Consider the following 27,518-nt stretch of genomic DNA (forward strand, 5'->3'; position numbering starts at 1 on the left):
AGTGAGTCCTTGATAAACATATAACCCTTCCCATAACAGAAAATAATTTTATTTGTTCATCATTGTCATAATCATCTTTATTTTTGCTTACACATCACAATAAAAATATTCTACTTTTAAGTAAGATCAGAACTTAGAAACATTAAAATAAACAATTCTTTAAAAGAATGTTAGTAATAAGACAGAAATTATCTTAAAAACATATTTATATGTCATAACAACCCTATAGTCAAGTGATTTTGAGTTTTAGATTTCTAACAAAATGGCAAATACCAAGTAAAGGAAAAACTATCTTTCTGTAAGTCAGCACAGAATTTTCAAATAGTTATATAACAATGAGGGATAACTACTTATGAGAAACACTGTTCAGTAATATCGCATGTAAACATTCAATACTCCTGAAAAGAAGGTAGCTGACCTCACTTACAGATAAATCAGGAGATTTGTAAAATATCAACAGAAAGATATAAAATAAAGAATCAAATAATGCAGCACTTTAATTTCTTTACTTAATTTTCCAAACAACTCATACAAAAATCAAATGTGCATCCAAAAACAGTTAACAATAGGACTTCACCAAGAATTTCCCTTTCAGCTCTATAGATAAACCCCTATCAATATTATATAAAGTGCTAGTTGTTGAAGGAATTGTGAACATAACTGGTCAATATAAACATTAAATGATCACTAAGTTTCCAAAATGAAACTTAAAGTAGTATATGTATCCACTCCCTCAAAGAAATTTGAAATTTCATCAAAAATGTAAATATTTGGGCAGTCTTCAAAAACACCATGAATTTTATTGCTTTTTTAACACTAATTTTTAAACAATGTTCAGCTGCCCCCATTGTAATATATCAAAGTCAGATAGGAATGCTTCCACAGATGTAGTTAATATTAATTCAGAAGTCAATAATGGGTATAAATGAAAGACACTGATTAAAATTTTAAAGAGTCGAATATTTTCATAATAACAAGAGAAAATTACTGACCGAATAAAGAGCCTCAAATTATTCCTTCATACAGTGGATCAAAAGCTGAAATCACAGATTGTATTTTGATATAGCAAAACCTTCTAGACAAATATGAGCAATACCATTGTATAATACTTCACCCAAGACCTTACTTCACTGAACAGCCTAATATGTCGGAATAACTCATCAAGCCAAATTATTTTGGCATATGACTGCATTAGCAACATTTTTCAGATTATCAAAACACTTATAAACTATATCTAACTACATCAGTTTTGAAGCACAACAGAATCTAATTTACAAAACACATCCCAAAAGAAATAGATCTTACTATTATTCTCCATATATTTCACTAATGATCCAGAACTAATTTTTCAAAAATCTTTGATAACAAGAGTCAGTAATGAACCTGGTCTATAACTCATCTCATCTTTTCTATCTTATATATTAATGACAAATGCAATAACTGTTCTTTTACTCAGAAGGAAAAAAAGTATATTGTAAGAGATGGAGTAAGCAAATGTATTACTGGCCATACCAGATAATTAATGGCTAATTTTCAAAAAAATGCACATCCACACATAAAGAAATACATGCAGCAGAGTTGTGCTTGACTTTACTGTTTGATAAACCTGACCATGTGAAAATAAAAAATAAAAAAAATCTTCCAAAAGGAAACATTTTTTAAAGTACCTGATGTTCTTCTGGCCAAAAAGAATCATAAAAGTATGCATTGAAGCAAGAATTAGAAGTTATGTACCTACCATAACGTTCCATGTTAGTTGTCTTCTTCTCGCCTTCTTTCTTGCTGGATGGGTTCGGAGCCGAACCTCGGCTTCGACTCGGCCACTCTAAAAGCTCGAGAGCTAGTTTCACCAGCTCGAGGCTCCCCTATATCCCACAATGCTAGGCGGTAACTTCCTCAGATCTCGTTTGAAAGCTAATACCAGCAATAAATTTACATAAAGGAACAAATAAACTCTTCTAGGTCTGTCCTGGCTAGGGGGAAGGAGGGTGGGACGCAAGAAAGAAGGCGAGAAGAAGACAACTAACATGGAACGTTATGGTAGGTACATAACTTCTAAATGTTAAGTTGTCAATCTCGCCTTCATTCTTGCTGGATGGGACCGCGTCCCTAGCACCTTGTCCCGGGTGGCCTATCGGAACAGACTCTTGAGTACAGTGGAACCAAAGTTGGCCTGGTCTCTAGAGGCCAGATCCAACTTATAATGAGAAATGAAGGTATGGGGAGAAGCCCAAGTAGCTGCAGAACAAATCGAATCAATAGGCAGCCTATCTTGGAAAGCTACTGAGGTGGCTAAAGCTCTAGTTGAATGAGCCCTGGGTTTGGATGGCAACCGTTGATGTCTAATCTCATACACTAGGGTAATCAACGAAGTAAGCCATCTAGAGAGAGAGACTTTGGAGACTGGAAGGCCCATTCTACCTTCTGCATAAGAAACAAACAGTTGGTCAGATTTCCTGAATTGTTTGGTCCTGTCTAGATAGTACCTAAGCTGGCGATGAATATCTAAACTGTGTAACTTTTGTTCTGACCTATTAGAATAATTTGGAAAGAACACAGGAAGCTCAATTGTTTGATTCAAATTTGCCAATGAAGCTACTTTGGGCAAAAAAGACGGGTTAGTATGCAAGGAAACCCTGTCTTTGTGAAAAACTAGATAAGGGGGTCGACTACACAGAGCATGGAGTTCAGAGACTCTTCTAGCTGAGGTGATAGCTACTAAAAAGCGTGTCTTCCAGGAAAGTAATTTTATAGAACATGAAGCCGCAGGTTCAAAGGGGGGAAGAATTAAGGAAGCCAGAACCAAGTTGAGATCCCATTGAGGAGGAGGATCTTTGATGGGTGGTTTGAGAAGAAAGACTCCCTTTAAGAAGGCCTTGCAGAGTTTGTGAGACATGATAGAGGACTCTGAGACTCCAACATGAAAGTTCGAAATTGCAGCCAATTGAACTCTAATGGTAGAAGGGGACGAACCTGCATGGAAAAGTTCGGCTAGAAAGTCTAGAACTGTTTGAATAGAAGCAGTGAAAGGATCTATGTTCTTTGACTGCACCCAAAAGGAAAAGCGTTTCCACTTGCTATGATAAATCTTCCGAGTGGAAGATTTATGAGAGGCAATCAAGATATCTCTCACTGAGTGATATATCAAAGGAAGCCTGGCTAAGGTCGGAATTGGAGGAACCAAGCTGTGAGGTTCAGAGAGGGAAGGGAGTGGTGCAACTGACCCGACTGATGGGCCAAAAGTTCTGGAATTGGGTCCAGATGCCAAGGTTGTTCCAACAGATAACGGTGAAGAAAGGGGAACCAAATTTGACAAGGCCAGTAAGGGGCAACGAGGATCATAGAAGCTTCCTGAGCGATGGCTTTCTGTATCAGTTGGGATATCAGTGGGAAGGGGGGAAAGGCATAGAGAAGTCCCCGGGGCCAAACGTGTACTAGAGCGTCTCTGCTGGGATGGCCTGGTTGGGGAAAGAGGGTGAAAAAATCGTCGCACTTGCTGTTTTGGGGAGTAGCAAAAAGGTCGCAGCAAGTCCTGCCCCACTTTCGAAAAACTTTCTCCAACACTGAGCTGTTCAGAGACCACTCTTGAGGCATGAGAATAGCTCTCCTCAATTTGTCCGCAATCACATTGGACTTCCCGGGAATGTGCGTTGCTAACAGAAATCGCTGAGAAGAGATCGCCCATTGCCATAGTCTGAGTGCCTCTTGACATAGGGGATAAGACCTGGTTCTGCCTTGTTTGTTGATGTACCACACTACAGACATGTTGTCTGTTTGTATTGCAATAGTTCCTAAGGGAAGAGAGTCTTGTAGGGCTTGCAACGCTAGGAGCACTGCTCTCATCTCTAGAACATTTATATGCAAGTGGCACTCGAATGGTTGCCACATGCCCTGGACTGTCCTGCCCTGGAAATGCCCCCCCACCCGATCAGGGAGGCGTCCGTTGTCACTGTAGCAACCGGAGGGGGAGTTACAAAGGGTCTCCCTAGGAGGAGCTGAGGGGATGAGATCCACCAAGAGAGATGACTCTTGCACGATTGAGTTATCCGAACAGGATGGGATATTGGAAGGCTTTGATAAGACCATTGTGTGAAGAGCATCCATTGTAAAATCCTCATGTGGAAGCGGGCTAATGGTAGGAGAGGGATGGCCGCAGCCATAATTCCCAAGACTTTCAGGATCTGTCTGGCCTCGACTTTGTTGTTCTGTAAAAGAAGAAAGACCTGTTTGTGAATGTCTGCTATCCTCTGCTCTGTGAGTCTGGCTGACATCTTGACGGTGTCTAGATTTGCGCCTATGAAAGTAATAACACGACAAGGCGACAAGGCAGACTTTTCGTAGTTTACTGAGATGCCTAGTGCCTGACATGTGCGGAAGGTGTAGTCTCTGGCGAAGAGTAGGAGATGCCTGGTGGGGGCTGTAAGGAGCCAGTCGTCTAAATAAGGAAACACCTGGAATCCTTGACGTCTCAGATGAGAAGCTACCACTGCCATGCATTTGGTGAACACTCAGGGGGCTGTAGTGAGACCAAAGGGCAGGGCTCTGAATTGAAAATGACTGGTTCCCAGCCTGAAGCGGAGAAATCTCCTGGAGCGTCGATTCATTTTGATGTGATAGTACGCATCCTGGAGATCTATAGAGCACATCCAGCTGTCCCATTCTAAAAGGGGAAGAATGGACTGCAGTGTGACCATCCGGAACTTTGTTTTCTTGACAAACTTGTTCAAGTTGCTGAGATCCAAAATGGGTCTCCAGTCCCCTGTTTTCTTTGGAACCAAAAAGAATTTGGAGTAGGTTCCGGATCCTACCTGGTCTGCTGGCACTGGTTGAATGGCTCTTTTTGCGAGCAGCTTTGAAATTTCTAATGCTGCTTGTTCCCTTTGACTGGGTGGAACGTCTGGAAGGGATTCGTTGGACAGCTTCGGAACGAAAAGAAAGGGAATTTTGTAGCCTTCGGAAATGATAGACTGTACCCACTTGTCTTGAGTTAGGGATAGCCAGACTTTTGGGTACAGTGACAACCTTCCCCCAACTGCCTCCGAAGGTGGACAGTCAGGCAACATCTCAGGGATGCTGAAAGGGCTTGTCAGAAAAGGATTCTTGACTGCCCTGATTCTGCGGGCCCCCTCTGCCTCTGGGGCGGTGTCTACCATTGTTGTTCCCCCCTCTGCCTCTAGAGGGGAATCGACTCTGTGCGTCAGGCAAGTCTCCTTGAGATTGTTTCCGGAACCACATCTTTCCCCCCTTCTGACCCTTGGGGTAAGGTCTAGAAGGAGTAGAAAAACGGACTCCGATGGCAGAAAGAGTTTTGCCATCAGTCTCGCACCTAGTCAAGGTTTCCTTCACTTGAGGACCAAAGAGGGCTGATCCATCAAAGGGGGAATTAGTAAAGGATGCCTTAAAGGGGTCCGCAAAATTACAAAGCCGCATCCAGGCATGCCTACGCAAGGCTACACCTGTACCTGCTGCTCTACTTGCTCCATCAGCCACATATGACAGGAGGCGCATGGAGGAGTTGGTGATAGAATTAAGGGTAGCCAGCTGAGAGTTCATCCTATCCTGAAAACCCGCAGCTGTTGGGTCCTTCAGCATTTCACTCGCTTCCTTGAGTAAATCCCTCTGAAGTCGAGTAAAATGGCACAGGTAATTCAGCGATTTCATTGTAAAGGTCGCTGATGAGAACATCCGCTTCCCATACCTGTCCATCGACCTAGACTCCTTGTTAGGAGGATGAACAGGTACCGAAGGATCAGCTAGCTCCTTCTTGGTAGCTGCAGCCACCACCATAGCATCAGAGACGCCCTTGGTCAGAAATTCTTTGTCTTTGGGGGCCGTGATGAACTTAGAGGGTCTCCTGGGGGTGTGTTCCACTGAGTCAGGAGCCGCCCAAGCCTTCTTTGCCACCACTTGCATAAGGGGGTCAAAGGGAGGGGACATCCAGGAGGTGGAAGGGTGAGAGCCAAATGTCTCAAGATACACTGATTCATCCTCTGAAGGGTTGAGGGCTGGCCAATTCCCCCTCTGTTTTAAGATTTCAAGAATGTCTGCAAAGGAGACATCTTCAGAGGGGGAACGAGGGGAACCTTCAGAATCCTCTAAATCAGTGTCAGAGGTGACAGACTCAGGTGAGTCAATGTGCTTCCTCTTACACTGCCTCTTCCTAGGGGGCTCTCCTACAGGATCAGGAGAGGCCTCGGAAGAGGAGGAGATCCCCACAGGGGAAGCTTGAGGAGCTGACTCTCTACGGTCGGGGACAAGAGAGTGAGTAGAAATCACCTGAGGCACCATGGAGGGAAGGGCAGACGGAGCCAACTGTGGATTAGAACCAGGTTCCAACACGCTCCTCATGACCTCAAAGGCATCCCTGTCAGGCAGAGCCGGAGGTCTCCGTTCAGAAAAACTGAAAACCTCCCCCGGCACCGACAGTGATGGCTCCGAGGCCGATGTCAGAGCCGAACTCACCAGCGCCGAAGCACCGAGAGGGAGAGCGGGGTCGGACAAGGGTCCGATGCCACTCGCCCCCTCGGAGCCAACGAGGGAAGTCCAGCGCCGAGATTCTTCCAAGGAAGAAATCGGAGCCGACGACGGAACCGAAGACAAGGGTATCGGTTCCGACGCCACCACAGTCTCGGGTCCAAACCGCCCCGGCTCCGAACTCAAAAGAGTCAGAGGAGGAATATTTTGAGTGGTGGGGATAGCCTTCGACTGTTGAGTCGGACTTTGAAGCATTTGGGCTAATGCCTCGGACTTAAGAAGTCGACTCACTACTCTTTGAAGGTCATGGTCCGATAACCTGGAAGACCTAGAAGAGTGGGATCTATGGCTCCGTTCAGACAGCAAAGGTGATGCTGGAGCCGAATGAATGGAGCCAATAGATGGGGAATGGGACCTCTTCTTAGTTGTCGGCTCCGACAACTTTATCGGAGCCGACACAGCTATGTCTTCCTCGGCTCCGGCCGGAGCCGAGGACAGCATAGGTACCTGCTTTCGAGATTCATCGGCTCCAGCCGGAGCCAATGTTCGAATGGACTTAGAGCCTCCAGAAGTTGGCTCAGATGCTGGAGCCGAAGGTCTGGAGGACTTAGAGGGTCTCCCCGAAGACTGAGTGTAGGGACCCTCAGGCTTTAATAAGCCTCTAAGAATTAATTTATTTTTTCGCTCCTGCAGGACTCTAGGGCTGAAGCCATGGCAAACAGCACATGAGTCCTGCAGGTGCAAAGGTCCCAGGCAGTAAACACAAGAAGTGTGACCATCTGTCAGAGACATCTTCTGACAGCACGAGTCACACTTCTTGAAGCCTGAGACCTTTGATTCTTTGGACATGTCCAAAGAGAAGAAAGTGTAATCACAAACACACACACACACACCGATTACACTTTGAAAATAATAAACTTTAAAATAGCTTAGAAAGTTTAAACTAAAAAATTTTCCTATAAAAACACAGACACTCCAACTACCAAGGGAGGGAGAAGAGGGCCTAAAGCCAAAGGGAAAGGTTAGATAATCTAAGATAGGAAGGCTAATGAAAAAATTAACTAAAAGGGATAAAAGTATCTAACTATGTAAAGTTATAAAAAGGGAGCTACTTAAAAGGGTTTCTGACTGACTAAACTTGTCAAAATTTAAACTAACATGAGCCGGTTGAAAAAAGCACCTCGATTGCGTAGCAGCAAACGAGATCTGAGGAAGTTACCGCCTAGCATTGTGGGATATAGGGGAGCCTCGAGCCGGTGAAACTAGCTCTCGAGCTTTTAGAGTGGCCGAGTCGGAGCCGAGGTTCGGCTCCGAACCCATCCAGCAAGAATGAAGGCGAGATTGACAACTTAACATGCAATTTTATTCAGACTCTGCAAAATATTATCCTTATCATCCATATTAGTAGAGATAAATCATTCAGCTTTGTTCAGTATCTTTATGAAACAGCACAAGTTCTTGTATTTTCCCCTGGTTCACCTGGCTTGATAAAACCTCTTACCCCAACATTTTTTGGCATGCAACACATACCATCTTAAATTAGTGCTGGCTATTATTTGGCCTGTCACTTCAGAATTTACATCCCAGCATTTTTGTCCCTCCCATAATCTCAATTAAATACTTAATCAATTAATTAATACAATAAAACAATTAACCAACAATTTAAATAAACATTTTATAATTTATATACCAAATTGTTAAAAGTAAAAACAAGTAAAACACAAAATTGTGTAATATAACATAACATTTCCTGTCTACTGTCTGTTAAAAACATTTGATATTAATGAATTCATTTGAACCTGGGGGATTGTCAGCCCCCAATCCAAGCTGCCATAATGACTCTTTTCTTTCCACTCTATTTTTTTAAATTGCCTCCCCTTAAGTCAACTTCAGTGTGTTTCAAAACACTGAAAGTAATTTTTTTGTATAAACAACATTGTATGGAATATCTAAACAAAGCATTTCTATCATTGTTCATCATAATAGCTTAGTAGTGCTCTTTAATATATTTGCTCAAATTCCTAGTAGTCATCCCTACATAGAATGCAGTGCAACCTGAACATAAAGCAATATATACCAAGTTAGTAGAATTACAGTTGAATCTCCCAGGTACACTATTTGTGCGCTTTATCAGTAACCGGCATGGATAATAAAGTCTCATTTTTTTCAAGCAAACTCTTAATATTGTTAGATTTTTTTTATAAACAAAGGTAGGGTTATCGCCTAAAATGTTATGAAGTTCATTATTACCAGAAATAATCTTCCAATTATTAGTAACTACTGATTTAATTTTCTTACTATCATCATATTAATAATACATTTAGGTGTTGTCAAAAATTAAGTGGAAGTAGAGTGACCAGTAATATTCTTAACACAAAGCCCCTTCTTAATAATAGGAGGAAACTCTGACTCTCTTCTGTCTATAATATTGGTACTCACTTCTTGGTGTAAAGACAATGGGTACCCTCTACACAGAAAAAAATCACTGGTAAATTTAACTTCATTAAAGAATAAATTATCATCTGTAGTCATACGTGATGCTCTAATAAATTAAACCTTGGGAACATTTCTTTTCATGTACAAGGGATGGTTACTACTAAAATGTAAATAGTTGTTAACATAAGTAGCTTTCCTAAAATTTCTACTGGAAAAGCACTTAGCTATGGGATTCCATTCCAAACTCACATCCAAGTAGTTTACATTATTGCCATAGCCACTTAAAGTGAATTTCAAAAAATCACAGCTTGCATTTATTTGTGCCAAGAACAAAGAATGTTTATCAGAAGGACCTTTAATGAAGAAAAACAAATAATCTATGTACCTGCAATAAAATAAAATGTCAGAGGCAAGACCAATAGTAGGTAAAATGTCTTTTTCCCACCATACCATCACCAACCCAGTGAAAGCTGGGGCTACACAAGCCCCCATTGCTACTCCACAAAGCTGTTTATAGCTTTTCTTATTAAAAATGAAAACATTATTATCTAATAGTAATTCCAACAAGGAACAGCATGTGTTTACTGAAGATTCAAACAATAGTGTATTTAGTAAGAAATTGGGACACAAACTCTAATCCTTCAACTTGTGGAATACACGTGTATAAAGATATGACATCAACGGTCAATATAAAAAACTCAGTCTCTTCTATACTGGAGTTCAAATGATGTTGACTGAATAACCTCATCTGTTCCAGAAATGACCAAGAATCTTTAATAAATGAAGGAAATCTTTGAACCACCGGGTTAAATAATGTATCTAGATATAACAATAGACTCTCTGTAATACTACCAGATGAAGAAACGAAAGGTCTAAATGGTGGAGTAGAAGTATTTTTATGAACAAGGTCAGATAGATTATAGATATTAATATCCAAACTCACATTGTAAGCCAGTCTTAAATCAGCATGGTGTTGAGTTGTTACTTCCGAAAACAACTCCTTCCTCGTCCTTGTTTCACCCATGCAGTCATAGTCAACCCTTTGCCGTTTTTTGGAGTGTTTTTTATTATTATTAATGGAAGTAGAACTCAAGTTTGAAGTTGTAGTGTTACCCTTCGGTGTAGATGAACCATTAGAACCGTTAGTATTCCCTTGTTGGTGATGTAAAGCATCCGATGCTGTAGTAGTAGTTGTTAAGGTAGAAGGAACTTGGTTTAAGGTGGAATACCTGGTTTGCACTGCCGAGCTGTATGAACGTTTATTAACTTTGTTGTCTTTATTAAGAGAAGGCTTCTAATAAGTGCCTTTATGTAATTTCTCACTAATGAAAAAGCATTACCATCTTTGTAGGCTTTAATATCTCGATCAATCTTTTTGGATTTCCTTTGAACTGCAATGTGTTCATACTTGTCAACTGATTCCAACATCTGCTCGTAAGACGTAAAAGTGCTATTAGAATCATGTAAAACAACTTGACATTTGTTATCTAGAATTTCTAGCTCAGTTTTTAAATCTGTTAACAGTCCTTTGTTGTGTTTGACCAATAGTCTTAAAAAATCAAGCCCTGCTTTGTTGAAAAAAGAAACTAGTTCTATGAAAAAGGGATCTTCCTTAAATACTCCATTGGGAGCTTTAAAGAACCTTGGTCCCTTAGCTACAATTTGCAAGGTTATATAACATTCAAAGTACTTAATTTCAACTACTAGGGCTCTATACTTCTTAAGTCCCTTTTCAGGGAGGAATAATTGGTCAGATAAGTTAACATTATCATTGTTATCAGGAATGTCAGTTTCAGTAGACAGAATAAAAGGATCAGTTTCTGAATTCAAAGCAGCTGTAACATCTTTCTAAGCTGTAAATTTACCGGTAAGCAGATTAACTTTTTCTGAACCAGTGACAACAGTCCCTTTATCATTACCATTGTAGTTACAGGAGCTAGAACCATTACCCGTAGGTGGAATTCCATTTTTGTAAATCTTCTTCGTAAGTGCAGCTACCACTTTTTAAATAACTTTTTTTGCAGTGTGCCATGGAGTAAGCGTACAATGCTTAAAAAGAAATAAGAATTGTCATTTATATCTAAGTTATATCATTTAAAAATTTTGAGTCAAGATTTGCAGAAACTATATCATAACTTAAAACAACTGAAATCAAAGTACCCCCCCCCCCAAGTGAGTCTACTTCTAAATTTCAAAATTTCAAAACATCAACTTTCTTATGGTCAAGACCATAAGATTGAAGTTTCAAAACTTGAACATTTAAATAAAAAAAATAAAAACAAAAAACATTTTTTTACATTTTTGTAGGAAGGCAAGCCCCATGCACCCTCCATGTGGGGGGCTGTGCCCCCCACACCCCCTGCTAATTAAATATACCAACTCTGAGATTAAACTACAGCAAGGAAAAAGTAAATATACTGTTCTGCATTGTACAGTGATCTCCATTTAAACGTTTTAAAGTTTCAAAACTTTGATCTTATGGTCTCATCCATAAGAAAGTCAAAGTTTTTTGAAAGTTCAAAATTTAGAAGTAGACCTCCCAACATACTGCAATCAGAGAACATCTAATATGGATAGAGAATTATTTCTTCTTGTGAAGTAGTCTGTGATTCTGTTAAAAAAATAAATATTATTTTATGTCTCTTGACACAAAGGGTTAAGGCTATCAGCTGTTAATGAGATGCTTCTTGTGGTAAGGATCTGACCTGATTCCCTCCAGCTCCATTTGCTATAAGTCAGCTGAGTCTGAAAAAGGTCCATGGAGATCAGTGCAACAACCTGGTCAGCAAATAAAATGCTTTGTCTTTCCTATTTGTAAAACTGCCCAGTTTTGCATAAAATACTATGAACATCAACAGGAACACAAGTTATCGTTGTTCAGAACACAATCAAAATTATTCACATCTTAAATATTTCATGAAATAGTTGTGAATACTTATGGTGTCAATTATAATATATTATCAAACTTACTTAAAAAAATAATTTACACAAGTACATAGATTGTTTCAAAATGTTCTCCTGTCTAAGTGATGCCAAGACCACTCGTTTGCAAGTCATGAGCATTGATTTAAATCAAAGGGCACCATGAAGAAAATTCTAGTAGCATCAGTAAAAGCTTTTACCTACTGAGTGACAGACGTGAGTATCTCAAATGCTTAGTCTCTCACACTGACCTGGTGTACTGTTTGCAGAAACATAGCTCAAATAAATGTAACAGCAAGCATACAAGATGTTTCTGAAGGCATTCAGGAGTTCTAAAGTAAATAAATCAAAACAACAAGCTTTACTGGTATGCATGCTATTTAAATTAAAAGAGGAGCACCCAGAAAAATACAAAACCACCAGTAAAAGGCTGGGTTGTATTGAATGACAGCCTGTGTAATTAGATGACACAGACCTTCATGTAAACAAAGTTGACAGTCTCATATGCTTAGTCTTTCAACTAACCTTGAGTGCTGTTTGTACAAACCCAGTTCATATATGAATAAATCATCCTGATATTCACTGAGAAAAGTATGCCTCACCTAATAACAAGAGCAAAACCCATTAGACTTCAAAAACATTAATTCTCTTGAAATATTGCAAAAATGCTGACAAAGAGTAGGAATGCATTGGATTTCACCCCAAAAAGCATCACTGTCAGTTTTGTTAAGCTAAATGTCACCCAACACCTGACCACAATGATGTGATTTTCCTCTTATATGCCTAACCAAATCTATTTAAAAATTATACTATCTTTAAGGAGTTTTCAAACAGCAACTATACAATTATAAACACTCGCCTTATGTAAACTATCTAGGTCCATATATTAAGCTCCTCATTACAACCTTTTGGCAAAGTGTTCATAGCCCTCTACAACAGTTTAAAAACAGTACAGACAAATACATCCACATGAAACATAAATATATACAAAATTCTGAAGTAATCCTAAATGGTATCATTATAAAATTAAAAAAATAATGTATTGAACCAAAAGAAAAAAGCAAACAAAGCCTTCAATTTTACCGAGCCCAAACAGCAAGATTAAAGTTGACATCATTAATAAAATAATTACTGCAACAATCAAATGAAGAGCTTCATATGAGGTACAATTTGCAATCAGAACAAGTGACAAAAGTATGACCTTCTGCAACTACATACAAAAAAAATGAAGGGGAAGGAACTAGAATTATGTATGCAAAAGCAAAACAGTATCACCATAGTAGAGGCAACAGATTTAGTTAATAGATTGGCAACTATCAGGCCATACAGGGGAAGTCCAACCATTTTCCACTCTGTTGAATGAATCCACATGAAGTTACATTGGAAATAGTCACTTCTTCTTTCAGTAAGGTCAGAAATGCCAATTCTGTGAGACCAGCTATGGTACCAGGAGGACTGATTTGAGCAGTCAGAAACAGTATACTCTTTACACACATTTTAATAGAGCATTACAAGTTGCCTATATCTCTGATATGTGAAAACAGGTTATTATAGCCTCAATGCACAAGGAGGCTATTCCACAGACCCCATTGATTACAGACCAATTTGCCTCAGTAACGTGTTGTATAAGGTGATGTGGGGAATCATCATCATGCAATTTATTCAGGCAGTGACACAAAACCTCTTTCTCCATGCAGTAACCAAGTACAGTTTTGTCAGAGGTTGATGTGGTATGCTTAATTTCATACATTTCTATGAAAATGTTAACACTTACTTTACCTGTCCACACAGCTTATTTCAGTCTGGTTAAAGCATTGCACCTCATAATGTAATCATATATAAAGTCCGGGATCTAAAAGTAAATGAAGGTATAATACCTTGGGTTTGCAAATGGCTACATGGCTGCACACGGTATGTAAGAAAAGCAAGACTTTTATTCTCACCATCCCATCATCAGTGCTGCCTGTCTGCCAATGCTTTTTCTGTCATGTGTCAGAAATAACTCCAGTGTTCAGGTCACCAAATATGCAGATGGCCCGAACGAGCTTTATATACTTTATGGGAAGTGACTAAAAGTTGAAAAATAATAAAAGACCTTGAACTATGTAGATGATGTAATTTCATCTCAAACCCATATAGCTGTTGCCATTGTCAAAGTACATAGACCTGCCCATCTAATCCACAGAGTCATGCAAGGGAGATAACTTCACCCTGTATATGGTGTTTATCAGACAGTTAAATAATACAGCACCCCATTTTGTGACCTACTCACATACTATCTGGTATAACTGGAGAGGATACAAAGATTCCTTAAAAAGAGAATCACAGAATGTTAAGCCTTGTCTTATAGCAAGCCACTACAGAAACTCTGTCTCTTCTCTGTATTTTTTTTCTTCATAGAAGAGATACATGCCTGATACACAGACGATTAAAGGACCCCTTACTATTTGAAACTTTTTGCTTAGAGTACCCCTGTGTTGATACAAATACTATAGGACATTCTACCTCAATAAAACTTGCTCAATAAAATCTGTCATGTGAAATATGATAAGTTATCTCAAAGACTTCCATGTCTATGGAATAAACACCCCTACTCATTTAAGTTAATCCATACTTTAAGAAGGAATTAGATGATTACGTGGCACCCCTATGTTCCAAAAAGACGATGTAGGGCATGAAGCTCCACAATAAGCAGTAAGGTCATGAGCTTGTTCACCAGACTTATGCACCCCTGAATTAATTCTTAGTGCTTTGGATAATAAAAAGTCATTATTAGAAAGCAGCCTCTATGTATACATTCAGAATAAATGGCATGCACCAATGTGTCTCATCATACAACAGAGAGCTCACTTCTAAACTGACAGTGTTTTTCTGAGTCATGCTCTTTTCACTTATCATTTGGGTTTTCTTATGAAACCAAGATTGTTCATCTTTAGTAATATCCGGAGCTTTAGTGGTTTTGCAGTATCTCCACAATAAAGTTAAATATTTTTGTGGTGCTGGTAAACGATTAGACATGTATCGCACTGTGATGAGGACTACATTAAACAGCACTGAAATTTTCTTTTTCACTTTCAATGCCATTAACAGTATGGCAATGCCCCACTCTGCAAGTATAAATTAAGTAGTCTTCCAGACTAGCATCAGAAGTATTAGCAGGTGCAGTTCAGTCTGCCATCTTAAGTTTTACCTTCACTTTCAAGGACCTGTGTCATATTCCAGGTTTAGACTCTTACAGTATATGGACTCATTCTGTATATATTTTACGTTTATTTAATCACTGAATAATCACTTTGTTAAATAAAAATCAGTTGGCGTTGCCTTTAGGTAACTTCATACCTCGAGTCATGCTGTACAAAATAATCAATGCTTACTTTGCTAAAGGCTACACATGCTCCATATGATTCATAAACTCAGTCGTGCTTCTCAGACTGCAGACAGTGAAAATGGGAATAAAGGCCCTTGAAAAGTGTCAGCATCCAGCTAAAAATCTGGACACCTAATTAGCATAACATTGGAATACGAAATAGTATTCCCAGTGCTCCCGCTTCCAGTAGGAATCTGGAATATTACTCAGAAACACATTAAAAAAATGTAAAATCTGTAGACTTCAATGAACTGCATTACAAAATTCTGCATACAAGGATATTTATTTTTGTTTCAGAATAAGGACGATGCAAGATGTTTTATTGTTGACATTAGTATGTTGGTCATCTTTGTATTAGATAGCTTCACAAATCACATGATAAGGAAATTGTGTAAAGGGGGTAATCAAGCCTTAAAATAAGGATATATGTCTAAAGATAGGGACATCCTGTCCATGGATAAATCAAGCCTGAAAATAGGAACACTCCTCCAAAATAAGTACAGTTGAGAGATTTGAACACAGTGCATATAAGCTTCTTGCGCACTGTGTTTAGTATGTGCTAGAGCAGTCTCCTGTAATGTGCAACAGTTGTACTGAATGGCACACAGCCGTGCTGAGTACCACAATGCCTAGTCTATATCAGTTTATTGAAAACTTCATTGCCGAATGCCATACTGTTAATGGCATTGAAAGTGAAAAAGAAAATTTCAGTGCTGTTTAATGTAGTCCTCATCACAGTGTGATACATGTCTAATAGTTTACCAGCACCACAAAAATATTTAACTTTATTGTGGAGATACTGCAAAACCACTGAAGCTCTGGATATTAGTAAATTTGCCTTTTCATTTCCGAATGCACCCCCAGCCCACAATTATTTATACCAACTCCAAGATCATACTATATTGGGGAAGAGGGCAAATGTGTAATAATGGTCACCTATCTCCTTTCCCTGGGAAAAAGTTTTGCTGATTTAACAGTTTGCTGAAAAAAAAAATGTGATGTTTTTGTTATTTTGCACTGTTCTTACTATGTATACTTACTGTTTGGACATTTCTATTGTATTTTATCTTGTGCATTTGTAACCTTGATTGTACTGCCTTTGGAGCTTTTCTCCCGGGGCCTCCACTGAAAATGGGTACTTCGTGGCCTAGTGGACTTCCCCGGTAATCAAACTGAAATAAATAAATAGTATAAATAAATAAATTTTCATCGAACCATGTTTCAGCGAACCATCAATCAACAAAACATTTTCCCTGGGGAAAAAAGCTACTTGGCCACCAGAGTGATCGTAACAAAAACTAAAGCACCTTAAACAAACCAATGTGGGGGGGGCTTCACCCCCCCTCCCCAAGCATGGGGGGGCTGCACCCCCAGCCCACAATTATTTATACCAACTCCAAGATCATACTATATTGGGGAAGAGGGCAAATGTGTAATAATGGTCACCTATCTCCTTTCCCTGGGAAAACGTTTCTCTGATTTAACAGTTCGCTGAAAAGTGGCTGAATGAATACGGTTCGATGAAAAGGCATTCAGCAAAGAAAGTTTATGATAAACTGATGTAGACCCACCTACTAAGTACCCTTGTGTTTGGGCTGCTAGTTAGTGCTGTACAGTGTGATAACACCACATAGTGCAATGATGTAAGGTGGCTACACTCGTAGCACCACATAGTGCAGTGATGAAAGGTGGCTATACTTGTAGCATCACATAGTTCAATGATGTAAGGTGCCTACACTCTCAGCACCACATAGTGCAATGAAGTAAGGTGGCTATACTCTTATTAATGCATAATGCAATGATATAAAGTGACTACACTCGTAGCACCACATTGTGCAATGATGTAAGGTGGTTATATTCATACCACCACCTAGTGCAATGATGTAAGGTGGTTATGCTCATAGCACTATTTAGTACAATTATGTAAGATGTCTACACTCATAGCACTACATAGTGAAAATAATAATAATAATAATAATAATAATAATAATAATGCAATGATATAAGGCGACTACACTTGTAGCATCACATTGTGCAATGATATAAGGTGGTTATACACATAGCACCATTTAGTGCAATGATGTAAGATGGCTACACTCATAGCACCACACAGTGCAGTGATGTAAATTGGCTATACACATAGCACCACATAGTACAATTATGTAAGGTAGCTATTTTCAATGTAGTATGCCTGAGTAAGTAATTATATGTACTTCCTTGGGAAAGCATATCAAACTATAAGTAACTGCCTGTCACCATTGTACTGTAGTCTGACATCATGCCAACTGTGATTGATAAGAAGATCACATCCATTAGGCATGAAGGTGGGTCAAGGATCATAACTACTTTATAGTAATAAGAGGATCTGGTACTATTAGACCTCCAAATGGAGGGATCTTGCCAGCATTAGTTTCTGGGGTGGGACAAGATATTGTCTGGTAGTAGGTTTGCTGTAAAATAAGGAACTTTCTTGCTAATAGGGACATTCCTGCTATGTAACAGGGTTGATATTTATTTATTTATTTCCCTGCCATGGTAGTGTATTAGTTAGTTAGTCAGTTAGTCAGTTAGTTAGTTAGTTAAGTAGTTATTATCATATGATCATAAGAGGTTACTAGGCTAATGGCCCTGTGGCCTTTACAAACCTAGCCAAGAGTTTATCCCCAAAAAGAAACCACAGTCAGCACCTGTCACCCTTGGCAGTGAGGGTCACAGGTGGAACCCCTGGGACAAACTTGTGGTTTCCAATCCACTCAGCAAGATTGCGCTTGAAAAGAGTCAGTTAGGTACTATGTTTGACATGTATGGGAAGTCTATTCCAGAGACAGGGCATCCTCTGGGAGACAAACTTGTCTGTCCAGAAGGTTTTGTTGATGTTGCATATTAGATGCAAGTATTTTGAGTGGGTAATGCACAAGAAGTTAGATTTACAGATATGGAGCATTTCCAGTAGGGCAAGGTCTGAGACTGGCTTGTAGGCAAGACACAGATCACCTCTGAACAATTGGTATGATACCAAGTAGAGTGATAGTGATTTGAGCCTGTCCGCATAAGACAGGTGTTGGAGGCCACAGATTCTCTTTGTGAGGTATTTCTGTTTTATTGCCCTAGCATGTTTCTCAGCATGGTATACTTAACATACTGTTAGGGGAGAGGGATCATTTTTCCAGAAGAAAAATGCCATTCATAGGTATGTGGCAAAAGTCCCATAGGTTACCTCACCAGAGCCAGGAATACTCTAATGGTGCTGGGTCTTCGAAAAGCATACACTCAGTAGGGGGTGTGATCTCCATATGTGCATGCGGTACTATGTTTCCACAAAGGAGCACTGTGTACTGATCTTTCTGAATTTGTATGAACTTTGTTATGCAGATTTCCTGCATACCAACCCCGGTCCACTGTACACCAGTGTTTATGAATAACACCCATAAATACTTATGCACTTCACAGTTTAGCCCCTTGTATTATGGAAGAATGACTTCTAAATGTTTTTAAATAATTAGTCTTTATATACAAAGTCACTCTATGAATTTTTACTTCCTATAGTTGCTGATTATATCCCTTTGTTATAGAAAGTCACTGTATGTTGCCTTAGTTCCTCACTTGTACTCAAGTCACTCAGCTCTAGGTTACTTGAATGAATGGTGGCTGAATGGCAAATCAGCAAAGCATAGCTGATGATAAAATGACCAAAATTACACCCAGTCATGCAGGGGTCTGCATGCCCCACAGCTCTCAAAATTCCACCTCCAAAATGAGGAACACTGCCTCTCATAATGTGGAACAAATAGGTAAAATTTGGGACACATACTAACAGCTTATTAACAACTTCAGTGAGGAAGGTCACAGCATGGTTAAAACGTGTTGCTTTGTACTTATAAAAAGTTATTTTATTAATTAATATGATTCAGAACTATTTATCATGGATATCAGTTAAAAAAGTCCTAACTCTGATAGTGTGACTGACCCTTTCAGTGTGGAACTTTGAGGAACATGGACTTTTTAAGACCCAACATGAGGAACGTTCCTCATAATGAGGTACACTTGAGAGCTATGGCATGTCCTTCATCCTCCTACTTATTATAATCAACTCTGTGGTTGCTCCAACTAAAGGGATAGTGAATAAAAATAAATAAATAAATAAAAGTTATCCAGCTAAGGTACTGTCATGTGACCCCTTTTCTAGATCTGCCTTCTCAGCAGCATAACATTTTCATAACACCTGTTATGTTATTTTTATTCCATGTGTTTCTTCTCCTGTTGATTTTGAATCCTGAAGGCCAGAAAGTGTTTACGCACATATGAGCATGAGTTCATCACCAGCTTATTGTGCTTTTGCCAATGGTACACCTCTTATGTGAATGTATAGAAGCAGAGCTGTATATGTTGTTTCTTTCGGCTTTTCCCAGTTAGGGGTCGCCACAGCGGAACTCCGGTCCGCTAATGATTGGTAGTTGATTTTTATGTGCCGAGGTACCAGCCCTGATGCACAACCTTCAACGAAGGTACACCCATTCACGCATGTTTCCACGCAGAAGATGCTCTAGCTGAGACTCAAACCGGACAGCGTCTTACAGTGAGGCGACAACACTACCGCAGCACCACCACTGCGGTAGAAGCAGTGCTGTATATAATATTTCCATTTAGTTGTTTTGTTAGCATCATGCAGGCACGTCCACTTACATGTACACAAAAACACTTGTGCACAATTATCTTTAGATTTCTCATTGCAAATCAGTCTTTCTGTGCTGGCTTTGTTGCACAGAGGGATAAAGCTCCAAGATAACTGAAATAAGAGTAATGGCTTAACAGCCAGACGAGCAGTCTGGAAGATGGAGAGATGGACAGGAGTGATGGAGCTGTGCTAAAACATTGCTACATAGGAAGGAGGGAAGAAATTAACATATTTTGCAGGAATGCATGAACCATCAATTATTTTACTCTGTAAACCACAGGCCAGATGAAAATTTTTAGCATTCAAGCGGGTAAGGGTTACTAGAAGGTTATGTCATTCATAGCAAGTGATAAATCCTGCTCTCCACCTAATACATTTCCACCTCTTGAATACTACTAAGCATGTGCAGGGAATGGTAAGTTTAAAAAAAAAACCTTAGTGGGTGCTTTTCCAAAGTTGTTGCCCATAGAGGAAAGGAACTGGTAAAACATACCAGTGGCTCTGATAGCCAGCAGGTAACGGGAAACAAAAGGGTCCTGAAAGTCTTCATGCTTTCTTTTTTTCCTTCATTTGTTTCTATTTCATAATTGTATTTGCCACTAGGAAGATATCTGCATCAGCTGACAATGACTGCCTATACTGTTCAAATGATACTTCCTATCTGGCCATTAGATCAGCCTACGTCTGTTAAAATATATCCTTTGTTTTGTATTTATCATCAATACATTTTCACCTTGCACTTAGTCTCTGGAATGGTTCCTACAAAGCCTTAGTAGGTATAGGTCACTTCTGTTCGTCTATGATTTACCACAATATATTTTATATGATACTTTGTTCTGTACCTATGATGTATCTTAGTGCATTTTATATATCTTACATGGGTATTTGTTTACTTGAATTATTTTGCTCTAGAAATAATGCCTCTCCCAGAAAAAAACAAATAATTGCATTCATTAGTACAACATCTCAGTCTAAAAAATTTTACTTTTTATGTGTCTTTATTTCCCAGAAGGATCAAACAAGCTCATCTCACAGACACAAAACCACACAGACCAGGTGAGTTTTAAAGTGAAGTATTGTTTTTAATTCTTTATTTTATCTGGATTTGTTTGCCAGAGTAGAGCACTGATCTCCATGGACCAATTTCAATCTCCACTCATATTTACAAAGTGCTTCAAACACAGTATACCAAAACACTATGAGGAAAAAGCATACCACAATGGATTTAGAGTAACATGGAAAGCCTGCATGCCATTACAATCAGTGAATACAACAAGAAAGGAATGCAATGTATTCTTGTAAAGAGGTGCACATATATACAGTTTGAACAGAGAAAGGTAGAGGAAGAGGAGAATCTACCAAATGCAACATTGTTCGCACTGATGAAAAAATGCCACTCCCATTTCTATACCTCATTACAATAAACTTTCTTCTGTATTGCTAGGTAAATAAACATTGCAGCTTAGTCAGTTAAACTGATTGGGGTGGTGTACCATTTGTTTTCCTAACATTCCACTTTATATATTTATGTGGTAGAAGTTTGTAATGCTGACAATATAGTTTGTCAATAACTGTAGGTGCCTTTCTCTTTTATCAACAAACAGTTCATGAAATGTTACTAGAGTCAACGTGGTTAGTTGACTACAGGATTACAGTGGTGTTTTTACTTAAGTCACTGTTGTGCAATTGTGTGATTTGTGTATGTGTATGTATATATATATATATATATATATATATATATATATGTGTGTGTGTGTGTGTGTGTGTGTATACATACATATATATATATATATATATATATATCTATATATATATATATATATATATATATATATATATATATATATAGGTTTACTATCAAAATAAACAAAACAGTCATGATGAATATTCACATCCCCATACTGGAACAACGAATACCATCAAGCCGACTGCTCAGAATGTCGATTTTTGGAGGGAAAAATCAACATTCAACATGTAATGGACCACTCACCATCCAGCAAAAACACTGGAAAATAAATATGCACATTAATACTGTTTTGCAGGGGGCAAGCCCTCTGCACACCCCCACAGCACCCCCCACACCCCCTGCTAATTATATATTCTAATGCCAAGATCGCACTACAGTGAGGAAAAGGGTAATTTTACCGATCCACACTGTAGTGCTATGCAATTCAAAACGCCGACACTCAAAACTGCAAATACAAGCTACGTGTCGTTTCAAAGTCAAGGGGATTTGCATTCGCAGTTTTGCGTTCTTGCACCCTTACCTTTCACCTTCAGTCAACCAGTAAGGTGGCTTTCTTTATTTTGATAGTAAACCATATATATATATATATATATATATATATATATATATATATATATATACCGTACAGCCTCCACATGAAACATTGAGTGGGATGGTGTGCGTGTGTGAGTGTGTATATGACTTTGTTGTGTGAGTGAATGCTGGTTGTGCTGCAGAAACTGGAAAAATAAATTAATTCAGCTTCTTTTGTGATCAGATGTGATTTGATGCTTTGTGGAACTGAGGAAATGACTGACTGGGTGGCCAGAATTGTTTTCAATATTATGGATGTTGACGGGTTTTGTTGTTAAGATATGTGAATATACACTTTTATGTATAATATGCTATACTGTACTTCACTGTATTGTACTATAATAATATAAATGATGTCAATGTATGCAAAATCAAACAGCAAGATAATTATTAAGCATAAATATTCAACCACCCTAAACAGGGTATTATTCCTACTGGTCTTGCTCTGTGCCAGCTTATTTGTGTCTTGTAACGAATAATGTGTCTGCAAGCCACATAACTTAAATGGGGGACTTTACTAATCTATTACATTAACTTGGTGAAGGAAACAGACAATAGACCTATACCATCTGTATACCTGTAAAGTGTACAGAGTTTTCCAGAATGTCCTGATTTTTTTTCTCTCATAAGTTGGTCTGTTTCTCATAAAAGCTGTCACAAAATAATGGCATATATCTAAGTTTAAGGCACCATACACTTCAGGAAAATGCATGCAAATGCAAAATTTGTAATTGTATCAACTTTCTTAGTTTTTAAGACTATCTGAAAATTTATACCTGATTTTGTGCTTTTGCCCATTATTTATTTATTTTTTTTTTGCTTTGTTCAGAAACTTGCATGAAGAGGTTGAGAAGTTTGCTCAGCTGCCTTTTCAAGTGCTTTAACATTCTGTCTCCTCTCCATCTCTGCTCATGCCCTTATCCTTTTTCTTCATGTCCCAGGCCCCCTTGAATTCCTCTGTGGATTTCCTCTCTACTCCCCCATTCTCACAGACCAGTCTTTGAATTCTCAAACCATTCACTACAAAATTCCTTTCAGAGATCCAGACAGTAGCCATTCCCTATAATCTCCTGCCTGTGCTCCTTCCTTACTTCTCTTCCAGGGCAAGTTTAGAATGGCCCATTCATTTCTGTTTGATATGATTCTGTGCACTGATATCATGTCCCCATTGTCTCTTCTGGTTTCAAGTGAGAAGACCTCTAGCTCCTCCCTCTAGTGTTAAGATTTTATTTCTTGCCTTTCTTCTCATTGATACTTCAGGCAGCTTTCCACTGACTTCCTTCTAGCAGCCCAATTTCCTTGTCCTTGTATGGCTCCAGAACTGCATGCATTACTCAGGGAGGAGCTTGACCGTGGACCTATAGCATGGAAGCATTATCTTGTTGCTTCTGGAATCTGTTTCCCTGAAGATACATCCCAGCAATCTGTTGATGATGATGATACCCTCTAAGTCTGCTTCTGGTAGACCGGTCCAGGTGGAGTAACACCCCCAGATGCTTTTTCTGCTTTCTTGCTATCAGTTCCATGCTCCCCACCTGATGTTTCACATCAGGGTTATTGTGGCACAACACTTTGCATTTGTTTGCACTGAACCTCAAATGCCACCCTTCTGAGCAGTTGTACAGCCTTTCCAAATCATTTCATAGACTTCTTCCCCACCACCAACTGCTGCATCTGTCACGGAGTCATCAGCAGAGACCTTGATCCTGTTCTGTATTTTTTCAGATCACGGGGAAGAGTCCTGGACCACAACAGAGCTCTGAGGTACTCCTCCAACCACTTTGCTATTTCCTGACAATGCCTTCTCACTACAGCTCTCTGTGTCCTACCATACAACTATGCATATACTGCATTTTCCACTGTAAAACAAATAGTATTAAACATATTTTCTAAAGACTGGAGCCCTGCATTAAAGTATATGAACTAGACATTTTAGTCATTACCAAATCTTTGCTAAAACCGTTATATGTTATTCCTTAGACAATATTTACAGTGCTATTTATTCTGAACCCAAAGGTCATCAAAGAGAACTGGAAGTGGGGAACTAATGCAGATTAAAAATAAAAATGAAACTTAAATAGCACAGTTGTTGCCCTGATTTCCAAACAGAGGAGATCATGAGGCAAATTGCCAGTATGTGACTGTCTTGTAAGCAATAAAGTCAAAACCAGACTTGCCCTGATCTACATTAAATTTTGTCACATCTTCAAGAGCAAAATTCTTTCTACCAGGTGACTGACACCCATTAGATAACTTATTAGATTAAAATTGCAGTCTTTTCTTTTCTCAGTGGGGGTTATACCTTCACCCTTTTAGTTAAAGAACCTACATGACCTAACCAGTTTATAAGAAATGATTCCATACTGCACTAAAGATATACAAATTGCCCAGACAAATAGACCCATTCCACATTCATCACTACTGTGTCATCCTTCAATTTAAAGGTTTCTGCTGGCTTCATGGTGCAGAAGGATGGAACTCTTATTCTGACCCAGACAAATGGGAGTCATTTAGTGGCCCCATCAAAGAAAGACCTGTTAGAGTGGGGAGGAGTGTGAGTCACTCACCTCTCAAAGGGTTGCTTTCTCTCAGGGACACATGAAGTTGGTGACATTTCTGGAAATCTACTGTTCATGCTTCCTTGAAGGTGGAGCTACTTGGACAGATTGCCCTTTGTGATAGTGAGGGGGATGTCCTGTGCATCAGTCCATTGCATGACACCCCCCTAGCACTTGGCCAAGTATGGCCAGTAGGTTGAGGCCCAACATATAATAAGAGCAAACCATCCCTGCTGGATGTCTGATTGCTGGCCTCTCCCAGTGATGGTGAATTAATGGGTCCATTGGTCAGATGGGAATGATGACTGGCTGGTAGTGTGGGCAAAAAAAAAAATAAAATAAAAAGGATTACGCATTTTAGAATGTAATAATATATGTCTTGTTGTGTTGTTACTGCTGGAGCCATTGAAAGAAGTCCATTTGGTTCAATTTGAATTTAACTTGAATCAACTTAATCCACCCCAAACATTTCCTTTTTATTGTTCTTACCATCATCTTCCTCTAGTGTTCCAAAACTATGGGCAGGATTCACGAAGGCTTGCACGGAGTCTAAGAGTAGTGTAAGACTCCATGCAGCCTTCGCGATCCAGGAACAGCCCAAAGTCTGTGTAAGAGACCAGCTAAAATGTCTCTCACACGGAGTGGGCGTGGATAAGCTAATCACCTCACTTGCAGCTGAATAGCATGCAAATGAGGTAGATTAGTGATCCAGGAAGCCCAAAGCAGCCCGTGTAAGAGCCGTTTTAGCTGCAGAAATGTACTCAGTTGACAACTGAGTAAGTTTCTGCAAAAACCACAATGGAGCCATGTCAGCTCCAAATAAAGGGTGCGCATGTGTCAGGCAGCATGCCAATGGCCAAATATGTGGCCATTGGTAAGGTACCCCGATGCAAATATGAGAAATAATTTTTTTTTTCGCCGGTGTTTAAACGCAGCGCAGCCCCGCGCAAATGGGCTGCGCTATATAGAAACATAAAAATAAAGGTTATAAACCCACAAATGTGGGTTTTATGCAATACATGGATTTACAATGCAGGGACCAGCAGACAAAAAACAACATGGCGACCGTGTAGTGGTTGCTAAGGGGGGAAGCTGAGTCTAAGACATGTAACTAAGCATTAGTAGGCAATCTGATGCAAATGAGTGTTAGGATACTGAATTGCACTGTCACATAGCAAATGAGCACATTCTGAGTAGTGTAAGAGTTACATAAGGGGGAGGAACAGAGTAGGAGATAGGTGACATCACAGGGGGGAATGGCAGAAAGAAAAGCAGTTCATTGGAGGTCAGAGTTACATGACAGATGTCAGACAGATATCATGGAAAGAGGAGTGCCACAACTTAAGCATGGGAAAGTCAAAAAATGGAAGGTGTACACTGTTGCCTACACCAAAGTTTCTTGCTGGGCGTGCATGCACACGTGTGCGCGCCATGAAGCGCGAGTAAGACAGTGTGCGCGTGTAAGGCAGACTGAGCATGTGGGAGCGTGTTGGTAGATGTTTAACACTGTTTGCGCGGGTGTACGCGTGTTTTAACCCGAATAAGCAGATTCTGAACCGTGTAAGCATGTGTGCATGTGTGTAAGCCACTGTGAGCGTGCTTCTGCTGGTATGCACGCTGCTCCCCCTGAGGAAACAGAAAGGAAAAAGGAAGCAACAGAATTAGTAGGAAGCTAGCAGGGAATACTGATGGAGCTAGCAGGTGAAAGCAATTAGAAGCAGGCAATTAGACAGGCACAATAGTAGCTCAGCCCAACACTTAAAACTCTGCAAACAGCAGTGCAAGATGTTTCTCTCAAGAGACACTGCAAGACAGGAGTAAGCTATTAGAAGTGAAAACTGAAAAAGCCAAACTCAGAGCAGAAATGTTAGGGGCTGCCATAGCTGTCATAATGAGACATAGGCGACTTGCTGAGGGTGGTGACAATGCAGATGGTGCCAGACAACCACAGTGAGGAGACGGAGAAGAGTGTACAGGCCCAGGGTCACCTACCACGGGTTACATGTGCTGGAGATAGTAGAGCACTATAGAGTGGACAGAGAGCTCTTGCAGCAAATAGTGGAGCTCTGCAGGCCACGCCTCACACACAGAACCAACAGAAGGGAACCCATCCCAGTGGAAACAAAGGTATGTGTTGGCCTAAGAATACTAGCAACAGGTACCTTCCAGGGACCAAATGGTGATATGATGAGGATATCACAGGCATCAGCCTCCAGGGTACTGCACCAGTTCCTGGATGCCATGTCAGCACATGTCGGTTATCATGTATATTTCCCCAATGCCCGTGAGGTATTGGCCAGCAATATGCGTCTCTTCCAGCAAATAGCGGAATACCCTGAGGTAGTGAGTGCAATAGACTGCACGCACATACGCATCAAAGCACCAGCCGGTGAGCGGGGTAGGGCCTACATTAACCACAAGGGCTTCCCCTCCATCAACTGCCAGGTCATGTGTGATGCCCAGGGCATAATAATGAATGTGTGTGCTGGCTGCCCTGGGAGCTACCATGATTCCCACATCTGGCAATTGACGCAGCTGTACCAGACATTTGCCAATGGGGACATCCCACACGGACACCTAGTGGGGGATGCAGGTTATGCACTGGAGCCGTGGCTGATGACACCCATCAGAAACGCACACACACCTGAACGGGAACGCCATAATTAGGCACACGCACAAACACGTAATGTAATAGAGCATGTGTTTGGGCTGCTCAAGTTACGGTTCTGGTGTCTGGACACATCTGGTGGAGCCGTGCAGTACACA

At 39.8% G+C, this 27,518-nt stretch overlaps 1 protein-coding gene across 4 annotated transcripts in view; it reads left to right on the forward strand.

Annotated features, from left to right (window-relative positions):
• LOC122813738 overlaps window positions 1-27,518 on the forward strand; it is a 244,931-nt gene that overhangs the window by 190,446 nt on the left and 26,967 nt on the right. For all 4 annotated transcript variants that reach the window (XM_044086209.1, XM_044086212.1, XM_044086211.1 and 1 more), the window contains one exon: window positions 20,884-20,930. In XM_044086209.1, coding sequence (XP_043942144.1) covers window positions 20,884-20,930 — 47 coding nt within the window. The remainder of the gene's footprint in view (window positions 1-20,883; window positions 20,931-27,518) is intronic.

Source organism: Protopterus annectens, chromosome 10.part0 (assembly GCF_019279795.1).
Source record: "Protopterus annectens isolate FY-2018-M chromosome 10.part0, PAN1.0, whole genome shotgun sequence".
Lineage (NCBI taxonomy): Eukaryota > Metazoa > Chordata > Ceratodontiformes > Protopteridae > Protopterus > Protopterus annectens.